At 47.3% G+C, this 18,161-nt stretch overlaps 1 protein-coding gene across 4 annotated transcripts in view; it reads left to right on the top strand.

Moving 5' to 3' along the window:
* The window catches only part of LOC138488157 (N-acyl-aromatic-L-amino acid amidohydrolase (carboxylate-forming)-like), a 304,572-nt gene that overhangs the window by 184,624 nt on the left and 101,787 nt on the right, over positions 1-18,161 (top strand). For all 4 annotated transcript variants that reach the window (XM_069614944.1, XM_069614947.1, XM_069614945.1 and 1 more), the window contains exon 4: positions 5,737-5,836. In XM_069614944.1, the coding sequence (XP_069471045.1) occupies positions 5,737-5,836 (100 nt within the window). The remainder of the gene's footprint in view (positions 1-5,736; positions 5,837-18,161) is intronic.

Consider the following 18,161-nt stretch of genomic DNA (forward strand, 5'->3'; position numbering starts at 1 on the left):
CCCTTTTATGATGTGGGTAATAAGTTGATTGGTACACTAGCAGCTCTGGATGACTCATTTCATGCTGGTTTGCCCTGATATGCCCTGACCCTGCATGCCCACCTCTGGCAAGTGCAGTGGTACCTGGATGGGATTTGGTCTGGATTTGGAGAAAATTGGAGAAAATTGGCTTAGGGAGTGAATCCAAAATCAGAGGAGCAAAAAGCCCCCTGAGGGGGTGAGGGGACCTTTGGATGGATCAGAGCAGGTTTGGTGATCGTAGCAACTAAGGCAGTCCAATTAGTATGAGGCAGGCTGTAGCTTAGCATGCAAGGCAGGACAAACAGGGTGAGCAGCAAAGAGTGTAAGGTACAAGGGGCCAGCAGAATCCCAGGAACTCACATATAAGAAGAACAGGGACAAGGAGAAGGAACATGAACAGCGTCAAGCACACTAACCTAAGCGTTGAGACACACCGAGTACCCCAGTGGAGCCGCTAGTGAAGGTGCCTGGCGTCGCGCTCCCAGCATCCCAGAAACAGAGGTCCGCCATCTTGGTAAGGTCAAATGTTATTATGGCGACCACCATCTTTGAGGAGGAACGCTCCAGTGAACAGAGTGAGCTGTGTGCGCCTTCTGTGCATCTCTTCCTATGTTGCAGTGTATGTGACCACACCCTCTATCTCCCAACAGGTAAGCAAAACATGACAGCCTCCTGCGGCTGTGGCTTAAACTGCCGCACCATCAATTCCGGTTGAGGGGAGTTGTCTAATGGTTTAGTTCATGTCTAACCCACCATATTAGGGTTAGGCCGGAGAACCATGGCTTCCTCCTGAAACAGTACTCTGCCTGCCAAGTTCCTGGGAAACTGATTCTCTCAAGGTGGCACGCTGCCTGGCAAGTTTGCACTGAGCAAGTTCTCCTTTTTCTGCTTGGTAAATGCAACTGCTATTCGAGACTGTGTGCTCTCAATGGAAGCACATAGAAAGGTATTGTTAAAGTAGAGTTTATTGAGGTTATTTACTGGTTTCAGGCAAATTAAGGAGCAACTTAAAGCAATGTCAGGTAACAACACAATGACTTCGGCTTGGATTCCAAATGTCTTAGTTCATCAAATCACAATTTGGGTTCCCTTCCTAGGAATGGCAATATGTTCCCAGTCACTTCCAGTTTCACAGGTTTAAGTGTTCCCAACAATTTGTTACTGTCTCCAGGTTCTTCCATTTCTGGTTGTATGGTCCACATTCTTCGTGCCACAGATGGCCTGTGCCTGGACCTCAGAGTCTGCGTGCTACCCCATGCTAGTCTTTTCAAAGAACAGTTACTGGGTATTAGAAAGGGCCTGCCACATCTTGGGAATAGATGACCTGACCTTCTTTGTAGGTTCTTTCAGTGTTTGTCCCTGTTCCAGTATGCTTTTGCTGTTCCCCCAAACCTCTACTCTTGCTTACCTCCTTGACGATTGACAATGGTCTTGTTCCTAAGGGAGCTTATCTTTCCTCTCCTTTCTCTTCTTTCTCACTCTCCTGTAGGTTCTTAATTGCATGTTTCTTCTCCTGTGGTTCTACTGCCTCCATTGTAATCCTTTTCATTGTCTCCCTGACTGTCCAGCTTGACTGCAGCTAAGTGCTTTCTTCTCCTTCCTCCTCCCAACTTTCTACTCATCTCTCCTAGCAATCTCTACTATGATGTTCTTTTCACCATCATCCTTATAGCCTTTGCTAACTGCCTTGTATGAGCTTCTGCCCACCTCCTTTACCAATGTAATTCTTCTTTTTCTACCCACCTCCTTTTCTCAACTTCTACACACTTCTTTAATAGCACCTTAAACAACCTCACTCCTTCTGCCCACCTTCATCTCACAAACTGTCTTCATTTCTGGATGTTCTCTCCAACCTTCCTTCTGTATTCTTTCTTCCCTCGTGTCTCTTCCTCCATCGAGCCTTCTGCCACCAGTCTCCATCACCTTCTTTCCCATACCCACCACCAGAACCTCTCCAGGATCTCTGTGCCTTTGTCACTAACTCCAAATTCCCACACCATTACTTAGAAGCTCTCTGTGTTTATGGAGCCTTTGCTCCTCCGCCTGGGCTGCGCACCTCTGAGCGGTAAAATGTTTGCAATTGGTTTACTAGCAGGACCTGGTTGTGTACAGGTGTGAAAGCCACGGACTGAGCGTTCATCCAGCTCTTCTGCCATCTTAGAATTGACATGCAGAGTGTAGTGTGAGAGCCGCCGAATAACTGACTCTTGTGCAGTGCCCCGCCACCAGACTGCTTTGACATCCATAGTACTCGGCAGGCTCTTGAACCTGAGTCAATCAATCATGAAGCCATAGTAAGCCTTGCGATCTTCCTCTTGCCACCCAGGTGGTCTGTATAAATAATAGGCATGTGCAAAGCATTCAAACAGCTTTTACAATTTATCTTGGGGCATCACTTAAAGGGCAAGGTTGCAAATGTTCTGACACTCTGACAGTCACCTGCCACACAGCTAGGCATGATGAGATGGCCAGGCTATTTCATAAATATCGTCTCCGGCCCCAAAATCACACCACAAGTGCTGGTACCTGGCCCCTGTGGCCACCCGATCCCATACCCAGAGACGCATGTAATTTACTCATGGTGGCAACAGTAAAGACAGACACAAGTGATCACAGTTAAAGGGTGTTTATTAAACCTCACAACTAAATACGAAAAGAGTGAGGGATAATGTTCATAAGAAAGAAAGAAGTGTTCACAAATGATACGTCAGGATGTAGTAGCCGGGGTCTTCATTCCCCACGTTTTGAGAATGGGAAAAGGTGGGATTCCTGAACAGAGCACACTCCCGAGTGTTCCCAGTATGAGATTACAGTTTCACTCTGAAGTGTCAGGATCTTTGGTGGTTAAGTTTCTTTTCTACAAAAAGTATTTTGCCTCTGAGGATCAGATGGATTCAGAATAATGAAACAAAAGTTCCTTTTTGCATGTACAGTGGGTGATGGTTTCTCACCCCTTGGTCCCCCTCTTCCGGGCTCAGATCCCTTTCAAATACCAGCCTCCCTCTGTCGGGTTCACTATGGCTTTAGCTCACAAAATTTCTCTCAGAGGAGGCTTCCCTTTGACGGGCTCGAACCTCCTTTCAAAGTTCGCCTCTCTCTGTCGGGTTCATTATGGCGTTTATTCACAATGTTCCTTGGGGCATCATGCTTTGCCCCGTTCTACCGGCATCGCTCCGTTGAGTTCACGTTTGCCAGCTTTTCTTGTCGGTCAAAGACGTTCGACTGTACAGAGGATTTTGCTAGACCCCTGTATGACCATTTTTCCCAAGGCCTTCTGGTATTGGTAGTTTCATCAATGGGGAAATTAACCAGAGTCTCTCAAATGGGCACCCACGTGGTGCTGGTCCCCTCTGCAGCTTGATTTCCCCTATGGAGTTAACAGTTCTTTGATTCTCCCTTAATTTGTTATTTTTTACTTTTTATCAACACAGTTTGGTTTCTTATCGGCTCTCCCCTCGACTCATCGGCTGTGATGATCCGCTGGGCTTTTCTTTTCTCTAGAGTTAAGGATGGCACCACGGTAACAGGCGTCTCTCACTGTTCTGATTATCAGTGTAGGAAGGCTCTGTGTACCCTTGGCATCTGCTGCAATATACATCAGCTATTGTTCTTACGATTTCTTTCTCAGAGGCTCTGCTGGTCTTGGTTGGAAAGGGCAATGTCGCTTCTCTCCTTGTCGCCCTTTCGGTTCTCGTCCCTTACTCCTCCTCTTGAATTGCCGTACTGGGATAGCTGTCTCGTCATGCTGTCTGCCTTGCTCGTAGTGTGCTCTCGTGCTCCACCTTTTATCCCTGTGGGGAAAGCAAAGGATCCTCAGGTGTGTGTGTGGTTCTGGTCAATTGTCTAACTTTGCCTGACCCTTATGTTGGGACATGTCAGGTAAATGGCTGTGCTGTTAGTCCGTTGTCTTTCGTGATATGCAAAAATGTTTGTGTCGGAAAAGGGGGGGGTAGTGTTTTTGAGTATCCTATGGGGTAGAATGGGGAAGAGGTGTTGGAAGAAGGGGGATACTGCGTCCCACCCGTCAGTGTCCCACTTCCACTCCCTGAGGGCCCCCCATCCAGGTGTTCCTCCCGCACTGGTCCACCCCCAGGAACTGGATCCAATAGCAATGGCTGTGTCCTGGCCACCTGGATGACAGATCCTCTGGGAATGGTCAGGGAGAACCCTTCAGGTTTCTCACACACAGGCAGGGGACTTTGTCACAGCGCCCTGTCCAAATGCCTGTTTTTTGTCGCTGCTGTACGTTTTCCTGTGAAGCTGGTCTGAATTGAATGTTGGGCTTTGTCCTTCGGGGTCGAACCATGATGGGACTTCAACTCTGGGTCTGCATCCTTTCTTCCCATTAGGTGACGGGAGTTTCTCCCTCTAATTTACTGCTTGTGCGTGTATGTGCGTATTCTGACCTTGAAATCCAGCTATGGAGACTTTATGAGCTATATATAAGAGGCACTGGTGCTTTTGATCTTTATTGCTAGCATTGAGAGGACTGGGGGAGCTCTGGGAGATCCCCCTCCAGGGCTCACATCATGGGGTAGGTGCCTTCCCCTCCTCCTGCTCTTGCTCTCCCTTGTCCCCCTTCAACCTCTCCCTCGTTTCCTCCTGCTCTCTCTCTCTCCCTCTCTCTCTCTGTCTCTGTCTCTGTCTCTCTCTGTCTCTCTCTCTCTCTCTCTATTTCTTTATCCGTTCTGTCCCCATTTATAGTGCGAGTAATACATGATTAGGATAATAACAGACGATTCCTTTCTGATTTTCCCAGTCCCTGATTGATCGTGTGTGCCCACCTCCTCCCCTTCTGTGTAACCCCTCCCTCTTCTTAATTCCAGGAGATGTCCTAGTTTGGCTTGCCCATTTGGCATGCCCACGATATTGGGGTCAGATAGGCTTACCACGGCTGCTTACTTACCATGTTTTATGCCTGCCAAGTTCATGGGGAACTTGCTTTCCTGAGCCGGTATTCCGTGTGGGAAATTTAGCAGTAAACAGGCCCCTGGTTTCTGATATTACCATATGTTTTCCTCAGAGGGCGGCCCTGAAAAGCACTGCGACTGCCATGTCACACCTGGAAACTTATTTTGAGGATCCCATTTACTGCCTTTAGGGCGTTGCGTCATGGAGCGGGTGGCCCCGTGCCCCTATAGCCCCTAGTCTCTCTTTTCTGCTGGGGCCAGAGTGAATTTATCACGGTGGGTATAAACATTGATGAGAACTTAAGAAATCTCACGTACAGGTCTAGGAGGAAAAAACTCCTAACCTCTTGATGCCAGTGTGATTATTTGAGACACCAACTACCTGAAAAAAGAGAATCATTCATGTATGCATTAGAACGAGTGTGGCCATCTTCCTTATGAACTAACTGTATGCATCTATTTATAAACAGGGGCTTCTATAGCACAGACCTAGCTGGATAGCGAGAAGAACCATACAGGTAGGTGTAGCAGAGAGTTGTGGGAGGGCAGAATTGATAGGAAGGAAGGAGGGAGTTCTCTGTTCTGGTAGTGGTGTCTGTAGGCTGGAATAACATAACCGTCTGTTGTACTATGCTTTCTATTGTAAATCCTTTCGGAAATGTATGTTTGCAGTGGCGATTGCTTATTATTCCAAAGTTAATCCGTCCACTTGCGTATATGTCAATTTTTCCCATGTGTACGACAGAGCTCTGCAACAGTGGTCGAGTTTTCACCCTGAGTCCTCTTTATCTTCATCTTTCTGTAGAGTCGCTGCGAGGACAGCTCAAGCCCCTGTCGGGTAATCATGGTGAAAGAAATGATAAGAGACCCCATCTCTTTGATCACTGTTGGAAAACACGGTATAGGTAAGTCCCCTCTGCTACCTAATGGTGACGGCTCTGGCAGAGCCTCAGGCCTTGTGTCCCTTGACATGGAGTTCTGTTCATGCATCTAAGAACCTCTATAGGAGTTTAATGTTTGTTTGAGAGTAGTTTTGTTATCCTTGCTAAGATGACCCAGCAGTAAATGAGGTTCCAATGCATTACCATCAACAGCACATCCAGAGTGCTCTGCCCAGTTCTGGAGATCACAAGTTGGCGGCATAGCAACAAAATGGATGTAATCCATGCGTCGACTGGTTAAATGTGCAGCAAAAGTGTAGGGTAAATCAGTCCATTAAATAAATGCAAAGCCCCTTCATAATGTCACTGATATGGTTGTTTCTCCCAGACTCTGTTTCTGTCTATGCAAAATGTCACATTTCTATCTGCAGTTGGGTGCTCTACAGAGACCACACTGGGCTGTTGCCTTCTTCTGTGTTGATCCTTCTTATCCCTTGAACTGATCTCCCATAGATGCCCCATCACCTCTTTTCCATCACTGATCAGGACTGTAGGTTGCAACGTGAGAGCTGTGGGTTTCAGCAGGCTGAGTTTGTATTCTGTGGGATGCAGTGAGTATTGTGGGCTTAATAGCATTATGATGGTAGTGTGTTGACTTATTAACATAACACCCCCCTTACTCATCATGAAAGTATGTGGACTATATCTGTTCGATGAGGCAGGGCAGCCTGTGTATGTTTCGCTTTGGACTGCTGGGTAGGTCTTCGGCTTCTTCATCTGGTGCCTTGGGTGGAGGATCCTCGGGAGGTTTTGGCTGGGGTTTGTTGTCTTCTATGTCCTCTTCGATCACAGGTGTCTCCTCCTCTTGGTCCTCTTGAAACAGCTTGCGGAAGAACGATGCATTCCTTGTTATGTCCCCGTTCTCTCCTGTGGCTATAACCATAGGCCTTCTGACCTCAGTGACTATGAGGGTTTCAGGTCGGTATCTGGAGTCTGTTTTCCTCTATTGCGTCTGCCAGACTAGAACAACCTTGGCTACTGGAATTTGGTGCTCTTTGGCTTTCCGCTTTCGATCTGTCCACTCTTTGGCTTTTCTCCTCCCCTCAGCCTCTCTCTGTCTGATCTCTGCGTCTTCGACTGGGGTGTAATCTTCCAGCTGGGATAGTCGTGTTCGTAGTTTGTATTTGATCATGAGTTCGGCTGGGGTTTGCCAGTTGCTTCATGAGGAGTGTTCCTGTAGCTCCTCAACATTTGGGAGATCACTTGCGGCACGGAAACCAGGTCCGCTGCTGCCTTCTGTCATACTCTCTTTATGGTTGCCATGAACCGCTCCACCATGCCGTTGGCCTGTGGCCATAGTGGGGTGATTCTTTGATGTTGGAACCCTAAGTGTGCCACAAACTTCATGAACTCCTGTCCCTGAAATGTCGCACCATTGTCCGTTTTGACGATGTTGGGAACGCCCCACTCGCTTAACAGTTAGTCTATTATTGTCACCACTTGATGAAATGCTGTGGATGTGACATGCTTCACCAGTGGAAATCGGGAATATTCGTCTATAGCCACTAAGAGGTGGCCTCCTTCTTCCACAGGTCCATAAAAATCCATGGCCACCCTTTACCAGGGGCCTTCGGGGAGCAGGACTATTTAGAGCGGGCATGGCAGTGCAGGTGTCGCCGTTACTTGGCATGGTATACAGTGTCTCAATGTGTCCTTGACTATGGTGTCCATGTAGGGGAACCACACTTAATTCCGTAGAATCTTCTTGGTGTTGGCTATGCCTCTGTGTCCTTTGTATGCGATGATGACAAGGGTTTTTTTGAAACTCTCGGGGCCTACCAGCCAATTTCTTTTCAACAGTGTCCCTTGTTCTGGTGTGGGCAGCTCCTTCTGTACTCGCGTCATTCTCTGCAGATCTCTCCTGTCCACCTCCCCCAATTCAAAGTGTTCTGTGGCCGTGTGACGGCATCGGTTGGTGTTCGTGAGGCGAACAGCCGCTTATATAGTAGGGTCGGCCCTACATATCTCAGCAAATTGGTCTTTGGTGACGGCGGGAGGGAGGGCATTCAGAGACAGATAGGCGATGTATGATTCTGTCTCCAGCTGCATGACAGGATCTGTGGCACCACTGGGGTGCCTTGACAAATAATGTGCCGGGTTGGCCTCGCTGTCAGGTTTGTGGACGATGGTGTAGTCGTACTCCTGGAGGCGAATGCACCACCTCTCTATCCTCGTTGGCATCTTTATTTTTGGATTACCAAAGAGTGACAGGAGCGCTTGGTGGTCCGTTATGAGGACGAATCTCCTCCCTCTTATGAAGTGGTGAAACTTCTTGCATGCCCAGATTGCTGCTAGGCTCTCTCGCTCGGCTTGTGAGTATGTCTGCTCGATGGACGTGAGCGCTTGGCTGGTGTATGCCACTATACGTGTTTGTGATTTCTGTTGCAGGTTTGTCTGGGCCAGGATGGCGCCCAGTCCGACTGGGCTGGCGTCGACAGTTATTTCGGTGTGCCACTCTGGGTTGAAATATGTGAGTTGGCGGTTGTTGGCCAGTTCCTCCTTTATCGCAGCAAATGCTTCCTGGCACTGTGTGTCCCACGTGAAGGGGAGATCTTTCTTGAGGCGTAGTCTGAGTGGGCTTGTCATTGTGTCATAGTGGGGCAGGTATCGGACGCAGTAGCCTGCCATCCCCAGGTAGGAGCGCAGCTCAGATACATCCTTCGGGGGTTCCAGGTCGACAATAGCGCTGATCTTTTCTGGATCTGCTCTGACTCCTCAGTCTGAGAAGATGTGGCCGAAGAATCATAGGCTGTGCTTGTTGATGGTGCACTTTGAGCCATTGGACGTGAGGCCTGCTTTATGGAGGATGGTGCACACTTGTCTTAGTGCCTCGTTCTTGAGTGACCCCGAACACTAAGATGTCGTCACTGTAATTGAAGGCATTGGAGACTGGCGCTATCAACCTTCGTATTGTCTCCTGGAATATTTCAGTGGCTGAGGATATGCCGAAATTGAGCCACTTATGGCACAATAGGCCATCGTGGGTTGTGAAGGCGGTGATCGGCCTGGATGCGGGATCAATGACCAGCTTGTGGTATCCTTGATTCAGGTCCAGCTTTGAGAACCGGGTGGCCTGGTTCAATCTCACCAGCATGTCCTCTATGTTGGGTCCTGGGTGTCTCTCCCTCTGAATCGCCATGTTCGGGATCCTCATGTCGACACAGAGGCGTAGGCACCCGTCTTGTTTGAGGACTACTACCATGGGATCAGACTTTCGACTCTTTCTATAATGTCATTCTGTAGTAGCAGTTGTAGCTCGTGTGACACCTTTGCTTGGAGGTGAAACCCAATTCGTCTGGGGTGCTGTGGCATTGGACGCACTGTGGGGTCAATGTGAAGGCGGATGACTGTATTTTTCAGCACGCCTACGCCCTCAAGTAGGCTGGGAACCATCCCTTTCAGTTCAATCAGGTCCATTGTCTTTTGAGTCACTGTTCGTATTGTCTGAGTCTGTGGCGGGAGGCCTTGGATTTTTTCAGACTTGTCATATCCGAGGTTGATCAGTTGTAGCGTGGTGGCCGTTTTGTAGCTAAGGAGGTATCTTCCTGTGATTGGGCTCTTGTTGACGTGAATCACAACGGGAATACGTTGCTCTCTATGTATCAGGTTGCGTAGAAATTGTCCTCGGGATTGAAGTGGTAGGGGTGACCCCACTGGAAGTTGCGGGCCCGGGATGGTTGTAGTGGGTACGCGCCAGCCAGTGTTTCGTATGTCTTCTCGTTCATCACATTGACGGTGGCCACTGTGTCAATGAGGAAAGGTGTGTCATTCCATCCAAGGAGTACCGTCACTTTTGGGGCTGCGCTGTCGACAGAGGCGTCATAGATGAGCCGGACTTATTCCTTACTGTAGCGGTCATACTCGTAGTATTGGTCTGCACACAATGGATTGTCTTCTATCAGGGGGTTTTCATACGGGTTGTCTGTGTGGAATTGATGTCGTTGTTCTTCCCCTTGGTAAGGTTGTGCATAATACAGCTGTTCTTGGTTGTCGAATGTTCCGTTGGGCGTGCCAACTTGTAGGTTCTCGACAGCCCGTATGAACCCAAGGTGCGTTGGGTATGCTGCAGTGTTTCTACCAAAGCTAGTTCTTGTGTTGCCTCTGTCTAGGTATGCTCGTGGGTTGGACACTCTTGTTGGGTTGTATCTCCGGGAGAGTTTTGAGGTGGCAGTCTTTGGGCTGGTAGCAGGGGATCCCTTTCACGGCACATTATTTGCAAGTGGTTCTCCTGGCTGCATCTTAGGCACATTTGGCCAATGGCGGGGCATTGTCCCTTGTGGGGGAATTCAAACCCACATCTCTAGCATTGTCTTTTGGGTTGGGTTTGGCCGGTGACGCTCCAGGTGTCTTGGCGGGATTGTACACTTGTTTGGTGAGTTTGCCCTTGGGGGCTGTTGATTATGGCAGCAATGGTGTCTGTCTTCCTTAGGTTCTCTATCTGGGCTGCTTGTACGTCAACCCGCTCGTAGACCCATGCCAGCTCAGCTATTTCCTTTAATGGGAGGGGTTTCTTTTGCAGGTGTTTCCTAAATTGCGAGGATACACACCCCTCTATCACTCTTAGTCAGATGGCCTCGTCATCGTTAAAGTTCACAAAGTCACAAAATGTTATATTTCTTTGGAAACGTATTATGAATTGTCCGATCGTTTCGTGGGGTTTCTGGGTACACTGGTTGAAGGTGTAACGTTTGTAGTCCCTGTTGGGGAGTACGACCAGGCGGCCATGGATTGCGGTTGTGAGCAGCTGGTAGGTAGACCTTTCTGGGGGGGGGGTGGTTTTGATGACACTTCATTTCTTTCCCCACTAGGTTGGTGAAGATGTCTAGTTTGTTGGGCGCGTCTTGGTTTCCTACCGCTCTCATGAATTCTTTGAACTCGTCTATCCATTCCTGCCATCTTTGGCCATCTTTGGCCTTGGTCCTCATGTGGTTCCAATGTGAAAGGGTTCAGGCGGCGTAGGAAGGATACCTGGTTGGTGGGACACCTGCAGCGGGTTGGGCTGCCTGGTCTGCTGGTTCTATTACTGGCTGAGACATGTCGGTTTTCCTTGGTGTGTGATGTGACTACTGTTTTCTGGTCAGCTTCCGCAGCGCTCTTACTTTCCTTTTCATAGAGCACTGAGCAGCTTGTGCAAAGGTTGAGGCTCCTAGTCCTGTGGCTTGGATGTTTCCTGAGCCTGTGGGCTCTTAGCCTTTTTTTTTTGGATAAATTCTTGCGTTCTAGTGGCTTATATGTGCCGTGCTCATGATGGCGGTGATCCTCGTGCTCTAATGACTTATATGTGTTGTGTGCTGTGTCACTGATGGTGTCGATCCTCGCGTTCTAGTGGCTTACATGCGCTTCCTTTTTTTTTTAATCCTCGCTATATGTGTTGTGCTTTGTCAGCGTGCGCCATGTCTGTGATGGCGTCGATCCTCGCTTTCTAGTGGCTTATATGCGATTAGTTTTCGTTCTTTTTCCGAGTCCCTGCTTTCTAGTGGGTTTTTGCGTGCTGCATACCTGCTGGCTCTGCCGATGACCCTGACGCGTGATGCCGTCTTCCGCTGCAGTCTGCGTGCTGTCTACCGCATCCTTGTTGCTCGGTGGCGTCTCTCTCCCTCTTTGTAGCCGTTGCCACTACCTCTCTTAGCTTCCATCTTTTTCTCACTGGGGGCTCTGTACCCTCCTCAGCTGGCAGGTCGTATTCCCAGCTTCTGCGTCCCGCTTGTGTCCGTCGGCCCTGGTCTACTTTGCAAGCCTTGCCGAATGCTTCTTTCTACTTTTCTGCACACCTCCTTGCGGCGGAGGCTGCCAGAGTGGGTTCCTGGCTCATCGCCAGTTGTTGCGTTCTGCTCTCTAGGCCTAGACTTAAAGAAATACAGAGACGTGGTCATACGTCTTACTTCTTTTATTTCCTTACATGAGCTAACTTCCGTTCCCGCTTCCTCGCTCTCCTCCCCTTCCTGTCTCCTTTCAACTCATATGGGATCCTTTCCGTCAACTGGGTAACCCCAACCCATCCAAATTCTCGAATACAATTAAAACGAAACAACATAAATTCCCTTCTTTTGTTCTTGTCTGGGAAGAGTTGAATGTACTTTTGTGTGGATATTTAAGTAGGAAATATTAGATGTATTTGCGAAAGAGACATTTGGATTTTAGGTGTTGAACGTTATTACTGCAATCTTGAAAAATAGCTTTCTTATTGAAGTGAATTATTAAAGATCTAGCTGGGAGTGACCAGTTAATCTTTGCCCCTAAATCCTCCCCAAAGGTTTCATTTCCTATTTTAAAATCCATCAAGGCCTTGTAATTGGTTTTTGTGATACACCTGAGGGTATCCTCACACCTACTTCCCTTTGATCCTCTTCTCAGGTGGCCAGGGAAAGGTCATTGATTTTTGGATCCTGACCCTGTGGGTGGAGATGCGAGGGAGGATCACCTGGGTGGAGGGTCAGTGCATTTTGGGGAAAGGATATCCGCAGGCAAGGCATGGTATCCCTCTTTTTCTGAGGAGAACCAACCGTACCCTCCCCCTGCCTTTATAGGCTGTTGCAAACTGTCTTCCCTCAATTTTCCCCATTCAAACCATCATAGTACTGGGACGAGGAAGAGGCGTCTAGGAGTAATGCACACTAACATGCTATTTCACCACTCTAGAACTGAGATGAGGAGGAGGCCTGAGGACTTTTGTATGGGTCAGGCATGTCACAATAACTATGGTCAGGAAATGAGAATTAAGGGCTCACACCTGCAACCTGTTAAATGGTTGCAGGTGTATAAAAGAGGAGGAAGGCAGCAGAGAAGGGAACCAGCTGGGCAGGAGAGCACAGCAATCAGAGTTGGAGCTGGTAAAAAGGACCCTGACTGCAGAGAAGCCAGAAAGACATTGTGGCCGGCGCGGGCCACAAGAGGGTCTGGAGCTGAGCAGAGCCCATTGCTGTCTGTTCCCCGTTGGGAGTGGGGAGAACAGAGAAGCTGCTGGAAGGTCTGGGGAAAGCGAGCGCTGCTCGCCAGAGCTCTGTGGTGGAGGGAGCAGAGACAGCGAGAACCCGAGAACAAACCAGAGCACCCCGAGGAACGGATGCACATTGGTGAGTGACAGGGAAGCATCACTCAGGCCGCGGCATTTCAGGGGAAATGGTGTGTCTAACGGTAGTTGCCGGTCAAGCGAAAGTCTATGGAAAAGGGGTCTGGGGACCCGTAGGGAAATCCCACCTTAGTATAGGGCAAGTTAGGCCATGTTTTTGCAAGTTAGGCCTTATGACATCCTGACATTTGAGTTAATAAAGATCTTTTATTTGAATTTTGAATCTGTTATCTGTGTCTTGTATCATGATGCCTTCACACTTTCCTTAAGCATCTAAAAAACCAGCAAGTAACTTATCCGGTGTGTCAAACTTATATTTTACAAATGATGTGAATTTCCAAATTTTTAATAGGATAGCTAATTATGTTAGACTAAGTTCAACCCTTAATAGGTGAATCCTAAGGCTCTTTGGTAGGCCTAGTACTTTACGCCAAGGTTGTTCCTCTAAACAATCTAGCTATTTAAAAAAGAGATCATGAGAAAATGATGCACCATGTAGCAAGGACTGGACTCGTTTTTGGTGACATGCCTTAATAAAGGGAATTAAGGAAAGACCACAATTATGATCCACATTTTAGGATGCCAATGAAGATCCAGCCTGATGTTTTAACCCCACCATGACCGGAGCACCAAAACGAAAGAGGTGCAGGGGTCAACTGGCAATTAGTCAACTGAGCAACTGTATACAGCTGTCACTGTGCATGTGAGGCTGAACATGGGAATAGTTAGCTATTTATGGCATGTGTTGATGGGACTTAGGCATATAAATCTTGTCCTGAAATATGATAGCAGGTTGTGCTCATGTGAGGCTGAAACTGAAGATAAAAGCTGGGCATTGAACTTCTTATGGGAGTACAAAGGCATCTGGTGATGGTACATGAGCATGTGAAGCCAATAGGAGGCCACTTCAGACGGCTGAGAGGTGATGAAGAAGAAGGAACATCTCAGGCGTCAGAGGGTGAGGCCATCAGCTTAATTTCTCTAGACCCAACATAAGTTAAACTTCAGTGCCTTCCTGAAATGTAGTTCTTCATGTTTGTGACGGGTGGAAAAAAGGACATTTTCTTCTGGAGGAGTCTTAAACATGAGCAAATTCATCCTTTAAACATTGGGCTTCCTCTGGCAAATTCACACTAGGTTTTGTGCAAAGATGGTTCAAGGATTTGCGCAGCCTCAGGCAAATGCACATGCTGGGAGTCTCCCTCGTCCTGGTTATGGAGCCAGATGTTCTGTTTGTTATGCCACCCGGTTGCCCCACTCATGACCCTGTTAGCCATGACCTTTTGGCTTTGAGTATTGCTTTGCTGTAGAACCAACCGTGATATTGGTTATTAACGGCACCGTAATTAGTTCCCTCCCCATTCCCATTGAGCCCTATGAGGGCTCAAATGGGAATGGAAATGGGGATGGGTTCCTTCAAGGAGGAATTACCGGGTCCTCCAAAGTCAGAATGACCCGGTTATTCCTCATTGAAGGAACCCGGTACTGGGACCCGGTATGGAGGCAGCCATGCCCTTGATAAGGGCATGGCTACCTCCATACTCGTAATGAGGCCCTATGTGTTCCTAAATTAGTTTCCAATGCAAAATCTTCATGACTGCTGACATGTGGCCAAACCACTTTAGGCTCATGATTACAGGTGAGACTTGAACTAAGAATGTGTTTTTTATTGGACACAAAGCAATACTTTCTCAGCCTTTACTGTACTAAAAGGTTAATGAAGTGAGCTGCGTTTAAATTTTTGAGTGGGAGTTCGTCCCTTTGGTGCAAGGGGTTTTAGTATTACGTGCCATCCAATGATAAATGAGGAAAGGAGGATCACAGAAGGCTGAAATCCAAATGTTTTTATATCACTGTAATAACAAATGAATGCACGGGAAGGTCGCTTAGGATTCTAACAAATCACATGTGCTGTGAATGCTATTCTAAAGTAAATGTTAATTTGCACATGTGCTTTATATTTGCTGTTTTCATATGTTTGTGGCTATGTGCAAGAAGTGATGTAACAAGATTGACGGATACAAGCTGATGATTAACTATATAAAGTGCGTAAATTAAAAGTGTTTAGCGGTTTCAATTGTGCCTATGGCCCGTCCCTTTTGCGTCTAGACGTGAATGAGCCTAATTAACAAAAGGTCACAGTACTAAGCCTGATGGTGCATAGCTGAAGTACCGAGGGGAAATAATAAAATTAGCAAAAAGGAAGAGGCAGGCTATTTCTTCCTACATATTTAGTGGAGCTGCCAGGGACTTTTTAGCTAGTGCACCAGCCAGTCGTGACATTGTATTGCCAATAATGTGCTGTATTTTACGTAAACTCTAAAGATAAAGGTGTATTGTAGTGTCTTTTAGGCATTGTTCGTTGCGCAAACAGGGTGAAATATGTCTGAGGTTAGCATGGCAGATTTACAAGACTATGCTGTATCTAAATTCTTTGGTTTAGGAACATGGTCACAGATACTATGAATTTATGGCATAAAAGTTTAATTTCAGAGATTGAAAAAGAGTCTTCAGATCACTTGTTTCAAGAGGGCACGGTCTTCATGTCTAGTTAAACTATGCGACTGCGATGATAAAAGGTCACAGAAGGACAGCTTGATTTGGATGGGTGCAAAAGTAGGGTTCATTCTGAACAGGATATTGGAAATTTGGAGTCATGAATTGCACACGCTTGTAATGTATCAAAATGAATTGACAGAAGTATGTGAAACATTGTGTCAACTAGAAAATACCACAGGCGAGGAGAGGCAGCAGTTTTTACAACTGCAAATCAGATGTAAGGAGTTAATGGAGGAATTGTCACATTTACAAACTAGTCCGCAGCAATAGGACACATTGCGGAATGAGTTGGAAATTAAACGGAAACACATACAGGACTATTCAGAACACCTTGAACAGTTAAAAGTGGAAATAGGTCAGATTCAGATCGATAGGGATGAGGCCATAGTAGAAATTAAATCGTTACGTGAAGAAAATAAACAATTCAGTGCTTAGAAGATGAAATCACTAATTTGATGGCAGAGAGCAAAAGAAGCCTAAAAATAGTCGCTGATTATAAGGAGCGAGTCACAGAACTTAATGCATTGATTGTGAGACTGAAACAGGAGCAATCTAAAATTGACACTATTCAGGATGAAATAAAACCTTTAGAATCACAGATAAGAGGATTAAAAACACAAAACAGATTCAAAAGGACACATTTACGTCATAATGAACTGAAGAATGTGTCAATTAGTGAATCTCTGGTATTCCAGGGCCTTGGAGCTGAGCCAACAGCAGTTGAGCTGCCAAAAAATGGCTGACTGCCAGGGTCAGTGGGGAAAGGATGTGAAGCGCCTCGAGCTGGCATAGAGAGGTGAGGGGACTGTGAGTCAGAAGGAGAGAAGAATTTTCCCTCAGTGGCGAGAGATGTACACAACAGAACAAATGAGAAGGAAAAATGATTCACAGCTAAACATGAAGTGTGCAGAAGTGTGGTATTGGGAAAAGGGAACAGACAGAGTTCTACACAGATCTCACAGCTATGGGCCTTAACAAAAAAATACAATACATATAGATACAGGTAAGGTTATGAAGTCACTTAAAGAGAATAAAAGGCCATTTACAAAGGATTCTGATGCATCCATTGAGCAGCATTTTGATCAGGTCATACAAATGTATCAAACACTTAATATTCCAAAACAGCAGTGCATTTGGTTCTTCCATTGGACAGCCGACCCGACACATGCTGGGTTTTTGCGTAGTCTAACTGAGCAGCAGGTTGTCTCGTGGGAGAGATACCAAGAAGAGGTGAGAAAATATTTTTCATCCTACAAATCATTTCAGGAAGCCAAGCCAGTGGCTTATGTATTGTCGGGAGGTCCAGATGAATCCCTGTGCAATTTTTACAGACACTAAGAAGGGCATTTTAACATTTTGATGACGCCTTTGATGTCAATTCGATTGATTTCAAGAATACATTTTTGATTGCCTTCATCAGCTGATTGTAGTGCAATTAGCATGTGAATTCTCCAGTCAAAAAAGTATTCATTGGATATTAGATCAGTTCATGAAGATATGGGAGATCATTTTCCACAGACAATAAAGGTAAAGAGCAGAAAAACAGTGGGAAAGAGGAGTTAGTTGGCCCTAAAGTTGCAGAAACAAAGTCCCGAAAGAGCAATGCATTGTAGGCTGGCCATACTCTTGTGTCAAAGGCAGGAAATGTCCCTCAGGGCTCTATCCTCTTGCCTTGGCTTTTCAACATCTACCTGGCTTCTCTAGCCCACTTGATCTCCACCTTCTCTCCTTACTTCCAGTGTGTTAAGAAAAGCGTCCCGAGGGCGCTGCCTACCTGAACTTCCAGATGAGGGATGCAGAGAGGTAGCCAGTCTGTCCAGAAGGTTTGAAGAGAAGGAGGGATAGCACAAGGAACCAGTCCAACACCCACCCGTAGAAACAAAAGGGTCGGAAGTGGACTGGCTCCCACCGCCACGAATGTGTGATTCCCTGATTAGTGTGGGGTCAGGACAGTGCACGCATTGGCAGGGAAGGCCAACCTCTTGATGGTATTGATACGCTGGGCTCCGTAGTCTGTTACTGGACTCGGGAGCTATAGACCAAAGCTTAAATGGCAGACTATGGTCTTTGGAGGCAAGGTACCCAGGCATAGATCGGAGGCAGGGTAAGGGTAATCCCAAAGGAATCAAGAGACAGAAATACCAGGCTAGGGAAGGATGGACAGGAGAGCACAGGAAAGCCTGAGAAAGCAAGGAAATCGAGGAAGCCAGAGGAACAGAGAACAAGGAAGACCAAGGGAACCCAGAAACCCAGGGAGGCCAAGGAACCAGGGAGCCAGGAAGACATAGGGAACCCAGGGAGCCAGAAAAGCAAAAGAACCAAGGTGGCTGGCAGGCCAGAGAAGCAAGAAGGCAGGAGGGCCCAAGGACCAGAGAGCAGGATGGGGTATTACCCAGGGAGGCAGGAGCAAGGATCACAAGGAAAGGCAGGAACAGGATCAAAGCTAGGAGAGCTTTATGGAGCAAAATGAGCGATCAGGAAGCAAACCGCATTGAGACGCGGCTTGCTTCCGTGATCGGAGCCCCAATGTGGCACTGTGGCCAGAATGGGGCGTGCAAACCAAGCCCGCGTTGCTCAGTGCCAAACGGACCATGCATGCGTGCAAGGCTGGACACGGTGAGTTAACACAGAGGTACCCGAGGAAATGGAGGTAGCAAGAAT

The sequence above is a fragment of the Ambystoma mexicanum genome, chromosome 9 (genome assembly GCF_040938575.1).
Source record: "Ambystoma mexicanum isolate Mex_15411 chromosome 9, UKY_AmexF1_1, whole genome shotgun sequence".
Lineage (NCBI taxonomy): Eukaryota > Metazoa > Chordata > Amphibia > Caudata > Ambystomatidae > Ambystoma > Ambystoma mexicanum.